The sequence below is a fragment of the Eubalaena glacialis genome, chromosome 7 (assembly GCF_028564815.1).
Source record: "Eubalaena glacialis isolate mEubGla1 chromosome 7, mEubGla1.1.hap2.+ XY, whole genome shotgun sequence".
In the NCBI taxonomy this organism is placed as follows: domain Eukaryota; kingdom Metazoa; phylum Chordata; class Mammalia; order Artiodactyla; family Balaenidae; genus Eubalaena; species Eubalaena glacialis.
Window position 1 is genome coordinate 109046107 of NC_083722.1, and position 20957 is coordinate 109067063.

General features: G+C 50.5%; 1 protein-coding gene across 1 annotated transcript in view; it reads right to left on the minus strand.

The window, feature by feature from the left end:
• Positions 1-20957, minus strand: part of FGD5 (FYVE, RhoGEF and PH domain containing 5) — a 115046-nt gene that overhangs the window by 30351 nt on the left and 63738 nt on the right. Inside the window, exons 4-8 of the mRNA XM_061197318.1 lie at positions 19855-19913; positions 19712-19742; positions 1581-1741; positions 1154-1310; positions 449-536 (exon numbers count right to left, since the gene is read on the minus strand). Of these exons, the coding sequence (XP_061053301.1) occupies positions 449-536; positions 1154-1310; positions 1581-1741; positions 19712-19742; positions 19855-19913 (496 nt within the window). The remainder of the gene's footprint in view (positions 1-448; positions 537-1153; positions 1311-1580; positions 1742-19711; positions 19743-19854; positions 19914-20957) is intronic.

Below are 20957 nucleotides of genomic sequence, written 5' to 3' on the forward strand. Positions count from 1 at the left end.
AGGGCTTCGAGAAGCAGGAAGTGGTCAGCGGCAAAGCCACAGAGAGGGCCAGCAGGTCCAAGGGGGAAAACATCCGCTGATTCAAGAGGGCTTTGGTGATAAGACAGCTTTAGGGAAATGAGACCCACTGAGCCAGGGAGGAAATGCAGCCCAGGGGAAGGTGTGAGTTCCTGTGTGTTAGGACGGGAGAGGCTTAAGGGAGACGTAGCAGGTGGCCACTCGGGCAAGTTTCCACGTGGCAGCAGGGGGTCCAAAGCTCAGCCGGAGGGAAGGTGGTGGCTGGGCCTGGCACCTCTGCAGGGGGTGACAGCATCCTCCCTCTCACCCCTTCCTGCCACAGTGGGAGGGGAGGTCTCATCGCATACCTTGCCAGGCCTCCCCAACCCCTCTGCAGGTGCTTCCCCTCCCCGCACCAGCCCGGTGCACCTTGACCTCCTGTGGGGCCCACCTGTGAGGAACACTTGGTACTGGAACAGGCGCTGAACCACCCTCAGCAGCCGGTGTTTCACATTCTGGCCACCTCCTTGCTGACTCTGCTGCTCCCAAGAGACAGGAGAACAAAACTCCATCAGAGACCCCTGCCTGAGGTCTCCGGGCTTACGGCATCCCACATGAGCCCATCCACACATGTTCCCTCCATGCCTTCTCCTGGCCAGGCTGAGCATCTCCAAAACCAGGTTCGCCTCCTCCAGGGTGTCCTCCCAGATTAGCACCGCCCCACTCTGACAGTCATTCTTTCAGGCTCACAGACTGTGCTACACTCAGTTATACGTCGCTCCCAGACCCTGCTTTGCATCTAATGTTAGTGGTAGAAGAAAGTCCCTGATTTTGCTGCCCAGTAACTGGATCCCCAGTTGGTGGTCATTTGTTGGTCACTCCAGTGGCTTAGGGCCCCAGCTTGCTTTGTGCTTCTCTCCTGGACAGGGAAACAGCTACTAAAACCCTCCCCATGGCTGGTGCTCATGGAGTTGTCATCGATGGCCCAATGGGGGATGTTCTGGGTTTTCCCTCCTGCTGGGTCACCCTCTCCTCCCTACCCCCAGGTCTGCCCGTCTGCCCCACTAAGAAGCCCCACTGATTTGCATTAAGCCCTTCCACGGCCACCCCCACCCCTGCATCCTTAGAGCGGCTTCTTGGACTACCGACGACCCACCTCAAATTCTCGGACGGCAGCTGCTAGCCGGGGGGCATGGAGGCAGTTCTCACCCAGCAGACTCAGGTACCTATCAAACTGCTGGATGTGAGCGGCGTGGTGCTCAAACTCCTGCTCCCGGGCCAGGAAGACATCAGCCACCTTCTGCTGGCTCTCCCTGCAGCCAAGGAGGGGGCGGACAGGACAGCAAGAACTCAGCCTTGTGACCACACGGTGCTGGACGGTGAAGGCTAGCATTGCATCCCCGGTGGGGATCCCAGGTCGACTCTCCCACGGTTGTTTTACTTTGGGTGAACGACCTAACACCTCCGTGTCTCAGCTTCCCCACCAGTCAAATGGAGACACCATTTCACACGGTGGGGTTTTTACCCCACCTCCTGCATTCCCCATGGCAACGAGGTGGGGATGGGGGTCCGGGGCCACTCACCAGTGTGACAGCCTCTCCTCCAGCTCCTCCAGGATCCCCTGGTGAAGGTCGCGGATGGGTGGGAGCTCACTCAGGCCACGTCGCAGCTCCTCCCTGGCCAACGTGTCCTTGCCCTCTTGGTCCATCTCATCCAAGGCCCCCATGACAGCTCCATGGAAATCCTGAAACCCCGAGACGCCTGTTACGCATGAGTCGACTGGACTGAGCACAGCCCCCCAGGCAGCTCCCCCGCGGCTTTGGAGCCCTGGGTACATACTGACGGCACGGGACCTCACGCCAGCGTCTCAGACCCTGCGAAACGGGCGTGACAACACGCACCTGGTGATCACAGGTAACTGATGCCCAAAGAGCCCCCCACAGCTCCCAGTGTGGAGTAGGTTTAAAGCATGCTCATTCCTCCCCTTCCTTGTGGGAACTGGGGTGCACACTCTTCTTTTACAAGATGGGTAAGAAGTTGGGTAATTCCTTCTCTGAAGAAATATACAGCTCTTGCTTACAATTATCCATCTTTGAAGAGGTTCATGGGCTGTTCTTTCCAAACAAAGTCTAAAGAAACTATAGGCATCTGCTCCCTGGTGTAAAAATGGTGAAGATGATGACTATGTAAAAACATTCACGCGTAGTGCTAAGAAATCAGGAAGGGGTACAAAGCTGTCTCCCACCCTAACACAGCTGTGTAAAAAATGAATAAAGGAAAAAGCTGAAAGGGAATGAAATGTAAAGAGTTACAGTGTCAGGGGTATGGAATTCAGAATGGTTATTTTCCCTTCTTGCCTCTGTTTTCTAAAATTTCTGTATCATGATTACGTACTTTAACAATTAAAGTAAATTTAGGGAGTTCCCTGGTGGCGCAGTGGATAAGACTCTGCGTTCCCAATGCAGGGGGTCTGGGTTCGATCCCTGGTCAGGGAACTAGATCCCACATGCATGCTGCAACTAAGACTTTGCATGCCACAACTAAGGAGCCCACGTGCTGCAACTAAGGAGGCTGCGAGCTGCAACTAAGAAGCCCGCCTGCCACAACTCAGGAGGTCACATGTTACAACTGAGGAGCTGGGGAGCCGCAACTAAGGAGCCCAAGAGCTGCAGTTAAGGAACCTGCCTGCCTGCCACAACTAAGACCCAGTGCAACCAAATAAATATTTTAAAAAATTAAAGTAAATTTAATAAACATTAAGATTATAAAGAATGTACGACTTCTTTCTCACAACAAAAATGGCTGATCTTCAAATACACATGCTATTACATGAGGCCCAGCACTACGGTTTTAAATACATGGACTATCCTGAAACCACCTTGAATCCTGAAGCAAGGCACATCAGGTGAATCTCAGCATCAGCAGCCATGGTCCAGCCCAAATCCAGAAGGTGAAGTCACCTTGTCAACATTCAGGAAGCACGACCACCCTGCCTCGTTCAACTGCCTCCCTGATGGGGAACTCATTACGGGCAAGACAGTTAATCCCATTGCTGAACAGTTTTTACTGTTAGAAAAGTTTCTTTACATAGAGATCTGAAAAGGGAAAGTGCCTGAGAGGCAGGGAGGTGGATGGGGCAGACGGAGGCAAAGGAGGAGAGGGAACGAAGAGAGCCAAGAAAGCAGAGGGAGGGGTGCTGATGGAGAGAGTGAGACAGAGAACGGGAGGGGCAGAGACCTGGGGAGACTCTCTGGCTCCCCCGGAACATCTGTAAAGAGGTCACTGTGCTCCAGGAAGGGCAGCAGATGTGGAGGTTACAAAGGTCCCCACTTCCTCAACACCTCACCCCATCCTGCGTCTGGGAACGGCAGGGGGGACACGGGGAGGGCGGCCACCCTGGCTTGCAGTCCCAAGGAGGGGGGATGAGTTGGTCCTGCCTGAGGCCGGCCCTCACCAGCCCCATCACTCAGGTCGGAAACTGGGTGGAGAGAATGTGTGTCCTTAAGTGGAGGCCACACGCTTGAGCCATAATTAGAAACCAAATCGCATTGTACCTGAGCTACCAGAGCCTTTCCTGAAAGCAAGTTTAGGAGGGTGGAGAAAGTATGAATGACAGTGAGAGGGCAGCTAGGTGGGGACGGCAGCCGGCAGATGGTGCTACTGAATTCTTATTTCTGCCCACAGCTAGCTCTGGGACACCTGGGGTCATCCTGAACCTGGAGGGGAGGTTTCTCTGTTGACCTGACACAGGAGGGCCCATGGGAGGGGAGGGCCCACGAGGGCCCACCCACTCCTCCCTTCGGAGTCTCTGTGTTCACTAGGACCCAGTCTCCAGCCCTGCAGGGTCTTCTCAGCCGTGACATCCCACAGAAAGAGAGAAAACGTGCTTGATGAGGCCGATAACCCCTCCTACCTGGCAGCTGGTGGACAGAGGACTTTAACACTCCCCCTTATCGGCTCAGTTCCAGCCCAGCTACCCCAGAAGTGATCACGGGCAAGCTGTCAACCTATCTGAGCCTCAGTTTCCTCACCTGGAAAATGGGGATAACAGTACCACCAAGTATATACAAAGTGAGGCTCCTGAGAGGCTCATCCTGATGTTTGAAACTGCTTTGTAAACTATAAAGCGCTATTCCTGCGGCAGCAATGGTTCAATTTTAGATATGACATCTTCAGAGCAGGGCCACATCTGTTGGTTTCCTCCCATGCTTCTGAAGTCCAGCAAAGCATGCGACACAGAGGTGTTTTATAATACTTGCTGATGGATGCACTGCAGCGCCCTTATTTACCAGAAAAGGAGAGCGAGTCACGGGGGAGCCAAGACCCGAATAGGGTCACCCTGATACGCAGACCAAAGTACACAGAAGGGGGTGGAGAGGGAGAGGGAGCGGGAGCGGGAAGGACAAGCAAAGACAAGGCTGGTGGTTGCATTTGCATCACACTCCAGGGAGCTTAAATATTAATGGCTTTGCAAGCTGGTTTCTCATCTGTAATTAATTCTCACTCAATTGACTCAGTCCCAATGGGCAGGATGGCCACCAACAGCATGACTCATTCCATGAACTGGAGCACAATCGGAATCGTACAGACATCCGTTCTGCAAACTCGCAGCGGCTGGAAGCGCCGAGGGCCCGCCGCCCCATCCATTGCTCCCTGAACGGTTTCTGCCATCACCGCACCTGGGGGCCTGGCAGCCACCACAGAGGGAGGAAGGGGGTAGAAGATCCGTGGTCCTCATCTCCTTATCACTCAACAAATATCCTGAGCGCCTGCTCTGCCCCAAGCCCTGAGGGGACAGTGGGAACAGGAGAGACGCTGTTCTGCCGTCAAGGGGAAAAGCAGTGAGCAAAACGATGAGGTCAACACAGGGGTGTAACTGCTGTGACGGGAAAAGCACAGGGGCTGTGCAGACCACGGGAAGGAGACCCGGCTTAGCTCCAGGGAGGCAACACCCACACTGAGACAAGAGGGGGAGTGTTCCAGGTGTGGGGATGGCACGTGCAAAGGCCCTGAGGTGGAGGAGGAACTGAGTTGGGTGTGGTTTGCGTGCCGTGGGTAAGTGTGTGCACGTGTGTGTGTGCGCACACGCGCATGCTGCATGCAGGATTGGAGCATGATGACGCTGGAGGGTCAGACGGGACCCACCCCACAGGGCCCTGCAGCAGGCTTCTTAAGGGACTTGGGTTTCATCCTGGGGTGGTGGGGAATCACTGAAGGTGTTAAGCAGGGGAGCAAAGTGACCAGGTTATCTGTCTTTAAAAGTTCACTTTGTTTTGGGAGAACAAACTGGAGATGGCTGGAGTGGGAGACCAGTGAGAAGGCCGTTCCAGTCGTCCAAAACAGGAGACGGGCCAGGACCCAATGGTGCCATCGGGGGAGAGAGTGCACGGACCAGAGTCAGTAAGGAGTATGAAGTGACTGGCCCTCATGCCTGCAGGGTTCAGCCCAACCCCCTGGGGCACCGGAGGCCTTCCTGACTCGGTCCACCCTCTCACATACGCGCCTCCCCAGCGCCGTGTGGAGTTCCTGCCCCAACCTTCGAGGGCTCTAGAGAACGAGGATGAGTCCTTGTCTATCTAGACGGTTGCCTCCATGTGACCTGGGGCAAGTCACTCCATCACCATGGACCTCAATCTCCCCCTCTGCTAAATGGGGACACACGTACCTTCTGCACAGGGTTTGTACAGACCTCCTTCTGTCGTGTAGGAAGATTCGTTTCTGGGCCTTGCTTCTCCCCTAGACTGAGTGGTACTTATCTCTGTGCCCCGAGCACCCAGCCCAGGTCAGGTGCTCAACAAACAGCAACGCTGATGGTTACTGAACCGCTTGCATTATTATTATTTCTATTTTACCAATAAGGGAATTAGGCCCAGAAGGATTAAGTAACTCTCCCAAGGCCACCAGATGGCGAGATTTGAGCCCAAGTCAGCCTGACTCCAGAACCCTAGCTCTTCCAGCTGCTCCACGCCAATTCCTCCTTTTATGACTGGCCCAGACAGGTGAGTGACTTGCTCAGGTCAAGGAGGGAGACTGGAGCCCAGATCTCCAGAATCCTGGCCAGGGCTCTGCCCAACCTCAGAGACCCTGAGGCAGCCTGGCAGAGAGGCAAGGACGGCCTCTGCCTCTGGAGCCCAGACGAGTCTCCTGGGAGCTCACGGGGTTCCCAGGACCCTGCTCTGGACTTGCCTGCAGTGGATGCAGGGACCTCACATTCAGGGGCCTGGTACCCTGGATCCTTTCCCCTTCTCCAAACCACTCATTGCATTTTCTGGGTGACACGGCATCTCCATTCTCTGGGCTGAACAGTTAGTGGGTGGCCAGAATGTCCCGCTCCTTGCAAGTGGTCAAACCATTGATGGCGCTGCCGGAAGTCAAGTGGACTCACTGGAATCCCATGAGTCCAAACGTACACCAACATCAACCTTGACCCACCTAGGTCACAACTGCGCCCTGGTAGAGGCCGTGAGCTGTCCAGGGCACATGACTTCACTTGGCCTGGCCAATCACCGGAGGATACTTTGGAACCCTGAAAATGTTTCTGTGGGGCACGCAAAGACTTTTTAAACCGTATACAAAAAGTACTAACCATACAGAAAAAAACTATTAAATTGGACTTCACATTAGAAGATGAATAAAAAAACTATTAAATTGGACTTCACGTTAGAAGATGAATTTGGTTGTTCTGTGTACTACTCCTATTCTTGTTACTTTTCTATAAATTTTACTTTTCATTTCATTTCATTTTTTGCCATACCACGAGGCATACGGGATCTTAGTTCCCCAACCAGGGATCGAACCTGTGCCCCCTGCAGTGGAGAGACACAGAACCTTAATCACTGGATCGCCAGGGAAGTCCCTTGAATTATTTTAAAATAAAAGGCTAAGAATAATTTTAAAAGTAAATAAGATGAGAAAGAATAAAATGCTTAGGAATAAATTTAACAAAAGAGGCATAGAACATGTACTCTGAAAACAACAAAACATCATTGAAAGAAACTAAAGAAGACCTAAGTAAATGGAAAGATGTCGCATGTTCACAACTTAATATTGTTAACAGGTAAGCACTCCCGAGTTGAAAGACAGATTCACATCAACCCCTATCAAGACCCAAGCTGCCTTTTTTACAGAAATTGACAAGCTGACCCTAAAATTCATATGGAGATGCAATAGCCCAAACAACCTTAAAAAAAGAACAAAGTTGGAAGACTCACACTTCCTGATTTCAAAACTTCCTATGTGGCTACAAGAATCAAGACTGTGTGGTAATGATGGAAGGACAGACATTTATATTAATGGAAAAGAAATTGAGAATCCAGAAATAAACCCTCACATTTATGGTCAACTGATTTTTGACAAGGGTGCCAAGAAAATTCAGTGGAAAAATAATCTTTTCAACAAATGGTGCTGAGATATTTGAATATCCATATGCAAAAGAATGAATTTGGATTCCTTCTTTAGATCATACACAAAAATTAACCCAAAATCAAAGATTAAAGGTAAGAGCTAATACTATACGGGACTTCCCTGGAGGTCCAGCAGTTAAGACTTCGCCTTCCAGTACAGTGGGCGTGGGTTCGATCCCTGGTCAGGGAGCTAAGATCCCACATGCCTTGCGGCCAAAAAACCAAAAAACATAAAACAGAAGCAGTATTGTAACAAATTCAATAAAGACTTTAAAAATGGTCCACATCAAAAAAATCTTTAAAAAAAAGAGCTAATACTATAAAACTCTTAAAAAAATGAGAGTAAATCTTTGTGATTTGGGGCTAGGCAATACTTTCTTACCTATGACACCAAAAGCACAAGCACTGAAAAAAAAATAGATCAATTAGAGTTCATCAAAATTTAAAACTTTTATGCTTCAAAGGATACTATCAAGAGAGTGGAAAGACAACCTACAGAATAGGAGGATATATTTGCAAATCATGTATCTGATAAGGGACTTGTATACAGAATTACAATAAAAAGACAACCTATTAAAAGATGGGCAAAAGATTTGAAAAGACATTTCTCCATACAATATATACAAATGACCAAGAAGCACATGAAAGGATGCCTAACATCATTAGTCGTCAGGGAAATGCAAAATCAAAGCCACAATGAGATACCATTTTGCACCCACCAGGATGGTTATAATTAAAAAGACATAACAACAAGCGCTGCAAGGAAGTGGAGAAATTGGAACCATCATACTACAATGGTGGGAATGTAAAATGTTGCAGCTAACTTTGGAAAACAGTATGGCAGTTCCTCAAAAGGTTAAAGAAAGGTTACCATATGATCCAGCATACACTCCGAAGTATATACCCAAGAGAATGGAAAACGTGTTCATGCAGGAGTTTGTACATGGATGTTCACAGCAGCATTTTCATAAGAGTCAAAAAGTGGAAAGAACCCAAATGTCCATCAACTGACGAATGGATAAACAAAAATGTGGTATGTCCACTGAATGAAATTTTACTTAGCCATGAAAAGGAATGAGTCAATGACACACGCTACAACATGGATGAACCTTGAAAACATTATGGTAGATGACAGAAGCCAGTGTCAAAAGACCAAAAATTGTATGATTCCGTCTACATAAGATGTCCAGAATAGGCAAATCTATAGAGACAAAACTGGACTGCTGGGTGCCTGGGGCTGAGGGAGGTGATAACTCAGGGGTATGGAGTTTCTTTGGGGTGATGAGAATGTGCCAAAATTGACTGTGGTGATGACTGTATAACTCTGAATATATTAAAAAGCATTGAATTTTATGCTTTAAACAGATGAATTGTATGGTTATGAGATTTATATCTGAATTAAGCTGTTGAAAAAATTGAATAGGGAAGCCACAGATTGGGAGACTATTCACAGTACACATATCTGAAAATGGACTTGTGTCCAGGATACTTAAATAACTCCTACAAATCAAAAAGAAAAAGACAGACAACCCAATTAAAAAATAAGCCTAGGACATTTTTCAAAAGAGGATTTCCAAATGGCTAGTAAACAGAGGAAAGATACTCAATTTCATTAATCATCAGGGAAATGCAAATTGAAACCGCATGAGAAACCACTACACGATCAGCAGAATGGCCATGAGTAAAAGGACTGACGGTGCGGGCATGCCGGCCAGCGCGTGGAGAAAGCGCTAGTCCCACACATCGGGAGTCGGGGTATATATTGCTTCCACCACGCTGTAAACCTATTTGGCAGCTTCTAATAAAGCCAAACCTATGCTCACCCTATGACCTGACAATTCTACTCCTAGGTAAATACTGAGGAGAAATGAGTTCCCTAGAACATTCATAGCAGCTTCATAATAGCCTCAACTGGAAACAACCCAAATGATCTTTAACAGGAGGATAGATAGACCAACTGTGGGAGATCCATACGAAAGAACACTGATACACGGAAAACTGGGATGTATCTCACATTATGTTGAGCTAAAAAAGCCAGAGACAAAAGGAATACACAATTCATGATTCCATTCAGATGAGGTTCAGGAACAGGCTAAACCAACTGAATGTGACGGAAAGTAAAATCGTGGTACGTTCTGGGGGGATGACGTCAACTAGGGTAGGGCACAAGGTACCTTCTGGGATGATGGGGATGGTCCACCTGGGTGGTGGTTACAAGTGTGCACACAGGCACGTATTAAAAATTTGAGCCCCACCCTTGAGATGTGTGCACTTACCTGTAGGTAAGTTACAAGACATTTTTTAAAAAAGCAAAACAGTTCTCTGAGGCCCCTGGGGGAGTGAGGACACGCAAGTGCTCCCCACTGCTTTCACCCTCCTCCAAACCCCTCGCGGCCTCTCCTGCCCTCACAGCCAAGTTAGTCTGCTTGGCCGGTCGCTGACGGCCCTTCAGGAGCTGGCTGCGCTGGCCTCTGCAGCTGACGCTCATTCCTTTACACCAGTGGGGCTCCAAGCAGCGTGTGCATCCAAATCCCCTGCCCGGCTTATTCAAACCCAGCTTGCTGGGCCCCAGCCCCGGAGTTTCCATTCAGCAGGTCGGGCGTGGGGCTGGTTAATTTACACTTCTTCCACGTTCCCTGATGTCGCTGCTGCTGCTGGCCCCGGGGCCACACTTTGAGAACTGCTGCTTTGTAAGAATCCTCTTTCCCAGCCTCTGTGTGTTTGTTCTGTGCCTCCAGCATCTGATCCGTATCTTGCTCATCTTTCTTTCTTTCTTTTTTAAATAGATCTTTATTGGAGTATAATTGCTTCACAATACTGTGTTAGTTTCGGTTGTACAAAGCTGCTTTCAAACGCCACCTCCATCATGAGGCCTTCCTGGGTTACTTCAGCAATCAGTCTAAGGGACTCTCAAGAGTCCTAGGGCCTCCAGAAATCTGGGGTCACGGCCTGAAGGGAGCCACCCCGATCTCAGAATGTCTCTGAAGTCTCATATTTTAGCTTAAAAATGAATGCATATTTTACATTATTCTCCAAAATATATCCAATTTAATTTATTTAAAATTTCGCATCTAGAGCAAAGCGGAGGCTCTTAATAAATGTGCCATGTTTATCCCGTGGCCTCAACTATTCCCCAGGCACCTACTGCATACCTGGGGCAGTGAAACATGTATACCAGCCTGAAAAGTAATGGCTTTACAAGATTTTGCATTGTCAGGCTATTTACCTACTCTGCATGTTTCTATTATCTTCCCTCCAACTAAGCAGAGAGCAGGTTGTGTCTCTCACTTTTGTTTCACCCTCGGATTGACCCGGCTTTGTTCACAACTGTGCTGAATGAATGTTTGCTACTTTCCCACTAGGTTCTCAGTTTCAGGTGCAAATTGCAATCACCTGGGGAGCGTTTCCACTCCATGACCAGGCTGCACTCCAGACCAATTAAACACAAATCTCTAAGGGTGGCACCCAAGCATCCATATTTTTTAAAGCTGCCGGGTACCCATGCACAGCCAGCCTGTGCTGAGGGAACTTACAGGATCACCTATCTGTGTGTCTCAAATGTTAGTATTGCCTGGAGGGTTCTGAAAACACAGATGGCCAGGCCCCACCCCCAGAGTTTCTGACTTAGCAGATCTGAGGTGGGATCTAAGACTATGCATTTCCCACAAGTTCCCAGGTGATGCTAATGCAGCTGGTTCGGGGACCACACTTTGAGAACCACTGATGTAGATGAGTCCTTCTCACACTGTACTCCGTGGAGACCCAGGGTCAAGGAAGGTAGAGTCACAGCCGACTCTGGCCTCCACCTGCCTCTGAACAAAAGTGCCTCCACTTTCATCCACTCTTCATACTGGCATTCTGAGTGAAATTCCCTTGAAAACAAGCTTCCATGGCTAAAAATGTCTGAGTCCCATCAGCCATCTCAGGGTGAGGCATCAAGGAGGAAGAGACTTTCCAAGGTCACACAGCAATTTCTTTTCCTGAACTGAATGAAAATACAGAGGGAAGAGCCACATGCCTAGCACAGGAAACTCTCTACTGAGATGCCCCCAACAGCTACCGCATTCATACCTCCCAAAATGGGGAGCTCACCAACCCCCCTGGCACTTCAGGGGGAAAGCGAGCACATTTTCTCACACGCAACTAAAATCTGCTTCTCTCTGCTTCTCCCAAAGATCAATGTGCTCTCTCTGCCCTGGAATAGTCCAGCAAAGACTGAGAAATAGAACCCCCCCAACCTCCGCCAACTTGATTAAAAATTATTTCTTAGTGGGCAGGGGCTGCAAAAATAAGTAAGAGACAGCCTCGTTCCTGCCCCTGAAAAACAGAAAATCTTCCTGGCTATGCATCAACTTCCCCAGCATGAGGCCGTCTGGGGGCTTAGTCTGGGTTAAACTTGTGGTCCCCCAGCATCGCCCCCTCCCACCAAACCCACCAGACCAACCTTCCCTACAACTCCCTCACTACATCTGCCCTGCTCAAGTCCTCAGGGCTCCCAAATTCCTATGTCTCCTTTTTGAAACACGATGCATCCTGGGATTCAGGCTCTGCCTGAAGACCAGCTCTCCAGACTCCTCCTGTACACCGTACACTCCCCAAGCCCTCCCCTCTGTGCACTTGTTTCTGTGGCTCCTACCTGCCAAAAGGCCTGTTTCTACTTCCTGTCCATCCATGTCCATCGCAACACCTCCTCTTCCAGGAAGCCTTCCTTGACTTCATTCCTCCCGCTCACACTGACTCCTCCCTCCTCGGGCTCCTTGCCACCTCACTGGACTGTTCCACATTTATTTGTCTCCTCTCCCTTCTCAGGGCTCTGGAGTCAAACAGCCCTGGCTCCACTTCTCACTGGCTGTGTGACTTTGGGTAAGTCACTCACCTTCTCTGGGACTCAGTTTTGGACCCATCCAACCATGTGAGAAATATTTACTGAGCACAAACTATGTGCAATTAAATGAGCTAATGTATGTAAATTGCTAAGCACACATAGGAGCTCAACAAATGCTCTACAGCTGGGTGAGGAAAGAGGGGACTAGAGGGGCCAAACTGACAGCACACCAATTTAGGTAAATAAACTCAGAAAGTCGCCGAAAAGTCCCTCTAGATCCTGTGTTTGCCCCAGTCATGTCAGCACCGAGGCTGCAGCCAAATTAAACTCCTACGTGCTGATAAGGGAGGGCTTCTGAATGACTCTCGTCTTTCTCCGAGCAGTCTGAGAAGTCGGGCTGTGTCCTGGGGTGCTCCTCACGCCCCTGACACCCTTTCCAGCGGTCACCACCGCTGAGAAGAGCGGGCGGTGCTGTCAGCGGGAGGGGCACAGGGAGGATCCGTGAGCCTCTCCTTGCCCTTCTGTACCGTGTCCGCCTAATACCCCTCCCAAAGTCCTTTCACCCCGTCATAAAAGCCTGCCAGTCGGCAGGCTCACCCCCTCCAGGGCACCTCCTTCCTCCCAGGGTCCCTGAGGGCCCTCTCCTGACACTGCACCCTCCCTCGGGGAAATCTGAGCCTCTCCTGGAGCTTCAGTTAACTTCTCTACACTTGACCGCTTCTGGTGCACATCCCGCACCCAGCTGACCACTAGCACGTCCTTCCCCAAGCCCCCCTCCCCCGACTTAACCCATCATCTGCCCCCAAGCCTAGCCTGACCCCCTCCAGCACTTGCTGTCTTAGCGAGTCAGCAAGTCAGCAAGCCAGAAACCTGGGGTCAGCCTGGAGCCTGCCCTCCCCCTCCCGCACTCGACGGCCCATCAGTCCCAGGCACACAGTCCTCAAATCAGCCCGCAGCACCGCAGCCCACCCTCACTCTTGCTAGAATCACCCAGCGGCCTCCCACGGACCTTCAGCGGATCAAACCCAAACCCCAAGCATGCCTCGTGGGCTCTCCGGGCTCTGCCCCGGCTGTGCTGGCCTCGGTGCTCACCGCTCTCTCACTCACAGTGCTCCAGCCAGGCTGAACTTCTTTCCGTTCCCAGTCACACCATTCTCCAACTGGCCTCTGGGCCTTTGTACATGCTGACCCCTTTGCCAGGTACAAGCCTTCCTCGCTGCTCCCCACACAGCTAACTCATCCCCATCCTTCAAGTCTCAGCTTAGACACGTTTCCTCTGGGAATCCTTCTTGGACCCCCAGACGCCTGGGGCAGGTACCTCCCCTGAGCCCCCGCAGCCTTTGGGTGCCCCCCACCATTGTATTAATATTGTTTCCTTCATGCCCACTTCCCTCTTGGACTGTCAGTTCCTGGGGGGCAGGGCCCTCTCACTTGTCATTCCTCCATAAGTCCCCCGTACCCACCCCACAGGAGGTGCTCGGGAAATATTTTTGATTGAAGAAATGGTAAGATTGTTGGAAGAACTGACCCCGCCATCATTTATTCATCAGGCATTTACTGAGCGCCGACAGCATCCCGGGCATCACAAACCACTGGGGACGAGATCTGACAAGCGCTTTGCCCTCAAGCAGCTCCAAGTTTAGTGAGAGAGACAGACAATAAGCAAGCACCTAAAAACAGCCCCGAAATGCACGAAGCGAAGCAGACAGAACTGAAGGGAGAGATGGAGGACTCAACACTCACCGTTGCAGACTTCAATATCCCACTCTCGGGGACGGACGGAAGACAGGACAGAGAATCACAGGGTGCAGAAGACTTGAAGAGCACCACCATCACCCTGACCCCAGTGACATCTACAGAACACCCACACACACATCCTTTTCAAGTACACACGGAACATTCTCCAGGATATACTATATGTCAGGCCATAAAACAGGTCTCAATAAACTTAAAAGGGCTGAAACCACACAAAGCACATTCTCCAACCACAATGGAATTAGAAATCAGAAGCAGAAGGAAACTTGGGAAATTCACAAATATTTGGACACTAAATAATTTTAAATAACCCATGGGTCAAAGAAGAAAGCGCAAAGGGAATTAGAAAGTATGTGAAACTGAATGAAAATAAAAACACAACATAACAAGTAAACAAACAGATAAATTCGATCATTTTAGATAGTAAAAGGTGCAGTAAAGAAAAGAAAATGAAGCAGGAGGGAGCACAGAAGACAGGAGAGCTGCGGTTCCTTGCCTTCCCTGCATCCCCACCCTTGCCACGGCCTCATTGCAGGGGAGGGCACATCCCTGTCCCTTGCCTCTGGGCCTGGCCATGACACTTGCTCTGCCCAAAGCCAGGTGGGAAAAAGCGACGATGCGCCAGTTGTGAGCGTGAATCTTAGGAGCCCTCTGGTGTTTCTACTTGCTCTCCTGCCATCACCCTGGGAATAGCCTCCCCCGGGTACCTGCTGTACCTTCAGACTGGGCCCCAGAATAAACACACAAGAAATACAGCCGCTGACTTGAACCCAACTTTGACCAAATGACTCCCAGTTGACCCAGCTTCCCTTGCAACTAGGAGTGCCCAATGAGATGAAAGCAGAAGTTGTCCAGCGAGGCTTTCAGGAAATTGGTCTCAAGTAGACTAACTCAGCCGGGAGCGTAACCTTTTGATTCCCCCCATTTCCTTCTTCCTGCCTGGGACACAGATGTGATGGCTAGAATACAGCAGCCATCCTGTATTCATGATACTCCTCCCACTGAATGGTGAAGACTATGTTCCCTCCCCTTGAGCGAAGGTGGACTTTTGTGACTGTCTCAACTAACAGAGTGTGGTAGTAGTGGTGCTACTTTTATGACCTGGCTTTGTCCAAGGCTACATCATAAAAATGTCATGTACTTCCTCCTGGCTCCCTCTTGGGACACTCACTCTTGGAATCTAACCACCATGCTGTGAGGAAGCCAAAACCTGTCCATGCAGAGAGACTACCAGTAAGTGTTCTGGCCGCCAGCCCAGCTAAGGTCCCAGACAATAGCCAGCACCGAGCAGCGGCCGTTGGTGTGAAGGCACCTCTGGTTGATTCCAGTCCCTGGCCATCAAGTCACTCCTTGATTTTAGTCTTCTCCAGACATCATGGAGCACAGACACGCTCTCCCCACCTTGCCCTGTCCGAATTCCTGGCCCGGAAAATCTGTGAACATCATAACATGGTTGTTTTATGCCACTAAGTTTTGGGCACCACTTCTTTGACACTTGAACTGAGACCAGAATGAGAAGGAAGAACTTGGCTGTGAGAAGAGCAGGGGCAGGACATGCCAGCGGAGGAAAGGACAAGTGCAAAACCCATGCAACGTGACTGCGTTTGTAGCACCTGAAGGACAGCAAGAAGGCCAGTGAGGCTGGGGTGCAGGAAGGATAAAGTGGTCAGAGGAAAGGGCGCAGACGTGGATGAGGACCAGATCGCACAGGGCCTCTTCAGTGAGGGACCTCCTCCTGGGGTCTCAGATGGTGACAGCTTCCAGAGTCACCTCTCCCAGTCAGCAGACTGGCTTATGCACAGGCCTACAATGCTTCGGCCCAAAGGAGGGACCCATGGTAGGAATTTTCTGCAACTGCTAGTGAAACGGAGCAGGACCCTATGGTCCTTGCCCACCCCCTACCCCATGTCCTCAGCCTGCCTTTTGTCTGTGGAAAAATTTTGGCCAAAGAATAAGTTTAATCGGAGAAATGAGAAAATGCAGAAACAAAGGAAAACAGTCAAAGGAGACCAAATAATAATAGTTTAGTCAGTAAACATAGTCAAGGACCTTTAGTTCCTCCTTAAGGGCTATAGATGATATCCTGAGCCATATCCTGTGAGCTGTCTTACAGATACTGAAATGCCCACCAGGTGGAAGAAGTTAACTACATGATGACCAGGCTGTAGCCATGACATAAGCTGCCACAATTCTGAGAACTGGCCTCAAAGAGATGGAAACAAACCGAACCTGGAACTGAAGATTAACTGTACCTAATACAATCAAGATGCTGCTGGTCAGACCACTGAAGACCAATTTCAAGATGACTGTCAGAGCTGACTGTGCTGTTTCTGCACATAGCCCCCTCCCTCTGTCTATAAAAGCTCTTGCCCCCGACTGTCAGTTGTGGGGAGTCGGCCTTTGGATAGGCGTCCGCACTCTGTCACACCCCACCCCAGTTGCCAGCATCCAAAATAAAGCAAACTTTCCTTTCCACAAACGTGGTCTCTTCATTGGCTTTTGAGTGGCGAGCAGCCAGACCCCATTTTTGGTTACACTAGGAGAGGGGTTTTTTTTTAGATGAGAAAACAGAGAATTAAAGGTGTCTAGGGACCACATCAGTTTAAAATCTCCAATGACCCATTATATGCAAGGAAAAGCAGGAGCCCTCTAGCTTGGCATTTTAGGTACATCTCAGTTTGGTCCTAACCTTGGTTTTGGGCCCATCACTTGACCCACTTGGAAACCTGCCTTTCCAAACGTACCCATGTTCTTACGACGTGTGATGGTGCCCTGTTCTCCACACATATCACGTTCCTTTAGGCTTGTGAGTGTTCTTATGCTGACGACCTGCCCTCCTCCACCACCTTGGCCTGGTGGCTCCCTCAAAGTCCATGTCAGTGGCACCTCTTCTGCCAACTTTCCTGGATACCCCAAAGGGGAATAAGCCTCTCTGTCCCCCATGCTCGTGCAGACTTTTGCACAAATTATACTTACCACAGAGTAGCACAACTGTTCACATATATAGTTCTCCTCCCCTCCTCCAACCTTTCCCTCAACAGAAAAAGGAGACCTACTCAAGGGCAGGTTGGGGGCCTTTTCCCTCTTTGGGGATCCAAGGCCTATCTCAGTGTCTATGGTGTTGTAAACATCCTGTGATGTTCTGTCCAGAAGGAACAGGTAAGTCAGATAGATAGCTGGATGGATGGATGGACGGATGAACGGATGAATGGATGAATGGGCGGACGGGGAGTTTGATGAATGACTGGCTGGCTGGATGGGTGGATGGACATATCATTAGGTGCATGGACAGATGGAAGGACAGATGAGTGGGTGAAAGCCTGGCTAGATGAGTGGATGAGAGATTGATCATACACACAGGTGGGCAGGTGGATGAATACATTTATGACTGGGTTCATGGAAGGATAGAGCAAGTCTTTAAACCAGAAGTCAGCAAAATTTCCTGTAAAGACATGATAAATATTTCAGGCTTTGTGAGCCACATATGGTCTCAGTCATATACTCTTCTTTGCCTTTTTTTCCACAAGTGTTTAAAATATGTAAAATCCATTCTTAGTTAATAGGCTGTAGAAAAACAAGATCTTGACCATAAGAATTCACTTCTGGATGACCAGAAATTTTATTAATCCCTGAGGTAGCGCTATCTACCATTTGACAAACACAAAGTTGAATCCCTAACACAGAAGGCCAGAGGCCATCCCTGTCCCCCTCTCAACAAAAGCACGATGGAGTCGAGGACTGTTGTAGCTGGGGAGGTTTGAAATGCACAGTTGGGCCCTTCCCACCACCAGGCAGCCTTGGGATTTCAAAAGCAGCGGATCTCCACAGAGAAATTCTGAGAGTACCTGCCAACCTTAGCAATCAGACACAGACCCAGGGAGGGGAGTGGTGGAGAACGCCCCAAAGTCTGTGGTCTCCTTTGGACTAGTGTCCCTGGCTAGGACTTGGAGTCACATTGGGGCGTTTCTGCCACTTCTATCCCCATAAGCACTAACATCACAATGTAGCTCCAGGCCACAATTTCCCACAACTAGCTTCTGAGTTGTGATTTTTTTTTTTTTAATGGGCTCTTTTTTTCCCCTCCTCAGGATATTATTATGGATTACCAGCGGCTTCAGCATCTTTCCAACTGGCAGGAAGCAGTGCAAACAGAGATGGAAGTTTCCCAGTTAGAACCCTCTTAACAAAGTCATAAAACAAAAAGGCGCAGCCCCTCTGTCAAGCTGCCAGCTCAGAAGCAAGCGAGAAGCATTACAAAAGGGAGAGTGATGCTTCCTGCCATGCTGGGGCGGCTGCGCTTCACACCTGAGGGCTTTTGGGTTTAATCACCCACACAAAGTTCTCCGCCTGAAGGGCAAAAACGAGGGGCTGGGAGTGCAGGGCCAGAGCAGTGCTCTATCCCCGCTCTCCCGGGAACCTGGGTGCCTCTGTTCACATGGCAACATGACACCAGGGTGATGTCACCGAGAGGGACCTCAGCAGGATTCGACCAGAGACCTGGCTTGGTGCCGGTGCTCTGCTGCCGGCAGGAAGGCCCCTGCCCCGAAGAGCTCCAAAGGCGGAGGGGACACGTGACTAACACAGGACGGCAGCGCATCAGGAGTCAGGAGACCTGGGGCTTCCTCCTGGCTCAGTCACCGGGGGGCACTGGCCTCTGCATCACCACCGAAAAAACGCTCAGGATGGACATTCCCAGCTCTGACATTCTTGGAAAGACACAAAGACGAATCAAAGCAGCGCGGGATCAGGTGCCAGCCTACGAGGAGACTGCAGATGGCTTAGAGAGCCCAGCCGAGCAGGGAGCGGTCACGAGGGCCTTTATGGGACAGATGCCCTCACTTCCCACATCTTTGCTGCACCCTCTTCCCTTGCCCTTCCTTATGACTCAGCCCCAAAGTCACCACCTCCGGGAAGCCTGCCTAGATTCCCTGAGGTTGTCAGTCACTCCTTTTTGCTCCGGATAATTACTCATTCACCAACCTGTCTCCTTCGCTGGCCAGATTGCCCCTGCAGAAGGGACCTGTCTGATCCGACTTTCCATCCCCAGCTCTTGTCACACAGCAAGTGTCCAAAAAACGTTCGCTGAACTGAATTGAACTGACTGCACAGGGAGACCTTCCAGGCAGTCTGGCAGGTTGTGAAGGGTGGCAGTGCCAGAAATCCAGGCAGTCCCCAGTCTGGCCTCTTTTCCTCTGAAAATCCAGAGGATTCCCCCGACCCCACTGGCTCAGGTGTTACTGTCCCAATACCAGGGTGACTGAGAAAGCCTCTTGATACCCCAGCTGCCTGGTCCTTGTGCAAACACATCACCTTCTCCACATAGACCTAAACATACAATGAGCACACACACCTGTACACACACACACACACGCACATGCATGCCCCCACCCCACACACCTGAACTTGCACACACAGCTACGACCCAGAACTACATCTGTCCTCCTTCTGTCTTCTTCAATAAGAGGGTCGAGGAGACCGCAAACATCCTTCCAGAAACCTCAGCACGTCCCCTATGTACCCTCCACCCAGGCAGAGGGTAGTTCCATGGAAAGAATGTGCTCTTTGCCCCCTGAAGCACATGAAGCAGGAGACAGACTTCCCTGAAAAGCTTCGGTGAACAGGTGCCTCTGCTTGTGGAAAGCACCTCTGTCTCCTCATTGCTTTTCTGCCCCTTATATCACAGCCTTGTAAAAGGGCGATTAGTTTTGGACAATTAAAATGATTAACTCACCAGATGTAGGTGCTGGAGCATCTCCACGTATCTGCAGGGGGAAAGAGGTTTGAGTGTGCATTAATTCTCATTCTGTAGAAGCCGGGGAGGGGTGATGTTCTGTTAACAAGCTCAAGGCCACAGGCAGCTGCTTGGGGACTCACGCTTTCTCTGAAGACAGCAGTTCCTGTGCTATGACGTGGGCTCTGGACTGTCCGTCCACCTGTGGGAGGAAACAGAGCCATCAGGAGGGACGGTACCCATGGGGGCAGCAGAAGGGGAATCCCAGCTCCACAAGCGTCAGTCAGGTTTATAGAAGGACCGTCACGCTGCCGGAGGTGAACTCCACAGGCTTCTCCGTGCACCCCGGCTCTCACTACCTGTGTGATCTTCAGCCTCGCCGCACCTCGGCTGCCTCATCTGCAACGTGGACATTAACAGCATCTAGTGCTCAGCCCAGTTTCTGCCGCAGCCTGCGTGCTCGGGAAGCAGCCGCCCTCACACCCACGCAGACTCTGCCCACAGCCCGGCAGGTTTTCAACAACCTGCGGTTCTCTGTGCCAAGCGAGCTCTCTCTTCTTGTTTTTTTACATGCTGTCACCTCAGTGTATTCTTCCTTTCTCTGCCTGGCCACCACCCAGTTATCCTTGGAGACTTAGCCGTGGTGTCTATCACTTCCTCCAAGGAGCACTCCTGATCCCCTCCCCGAACAGGCTGGATTAGGTGTCCTTTCTGGGCAGCCCCCTCTCAGGATACCGATTACATCTACCCCTGGAGGCCCTCCCCCTGCGAAGTGCACCTCTGCAGGACAGTGCCCAGCCTGGGGTTGGTCCTCTTTTGTTACTGAAAGAATGAATGAGTGAATGAATGAATGAATGAATGTTCATACCACTTGGGAAGCACTGACTCTCCTGGCTAACCTCAGAAGGTGAGCCATTTAACCCATCTGAACCCCAGCCTCCACACCTGTGAGATTCGACAGTAACTGAGATTTTGCCTATAAACAGGAAGGATGGGTGGGGGCCGAGGCAGAGGCCCGGGCCTTCTGCCACGAGCACCCCTTGTGGCCCCAAACCTGCCGGATATCAGACACACTGCGGTGGATCAGAAAGAGCAGAGACACTATGGGGCAGTGACAGAACAGATGGGGAAAGACACTGGGCCCGTGCAGGCGAGGCTGGGCGGGGTGGCCACCGTGGAGCAGAGGGCGCTGACGGGACGCATGGCTCCTTGTTTCCGGTCTCCTGCCACTTTCCCGTGCAACCCT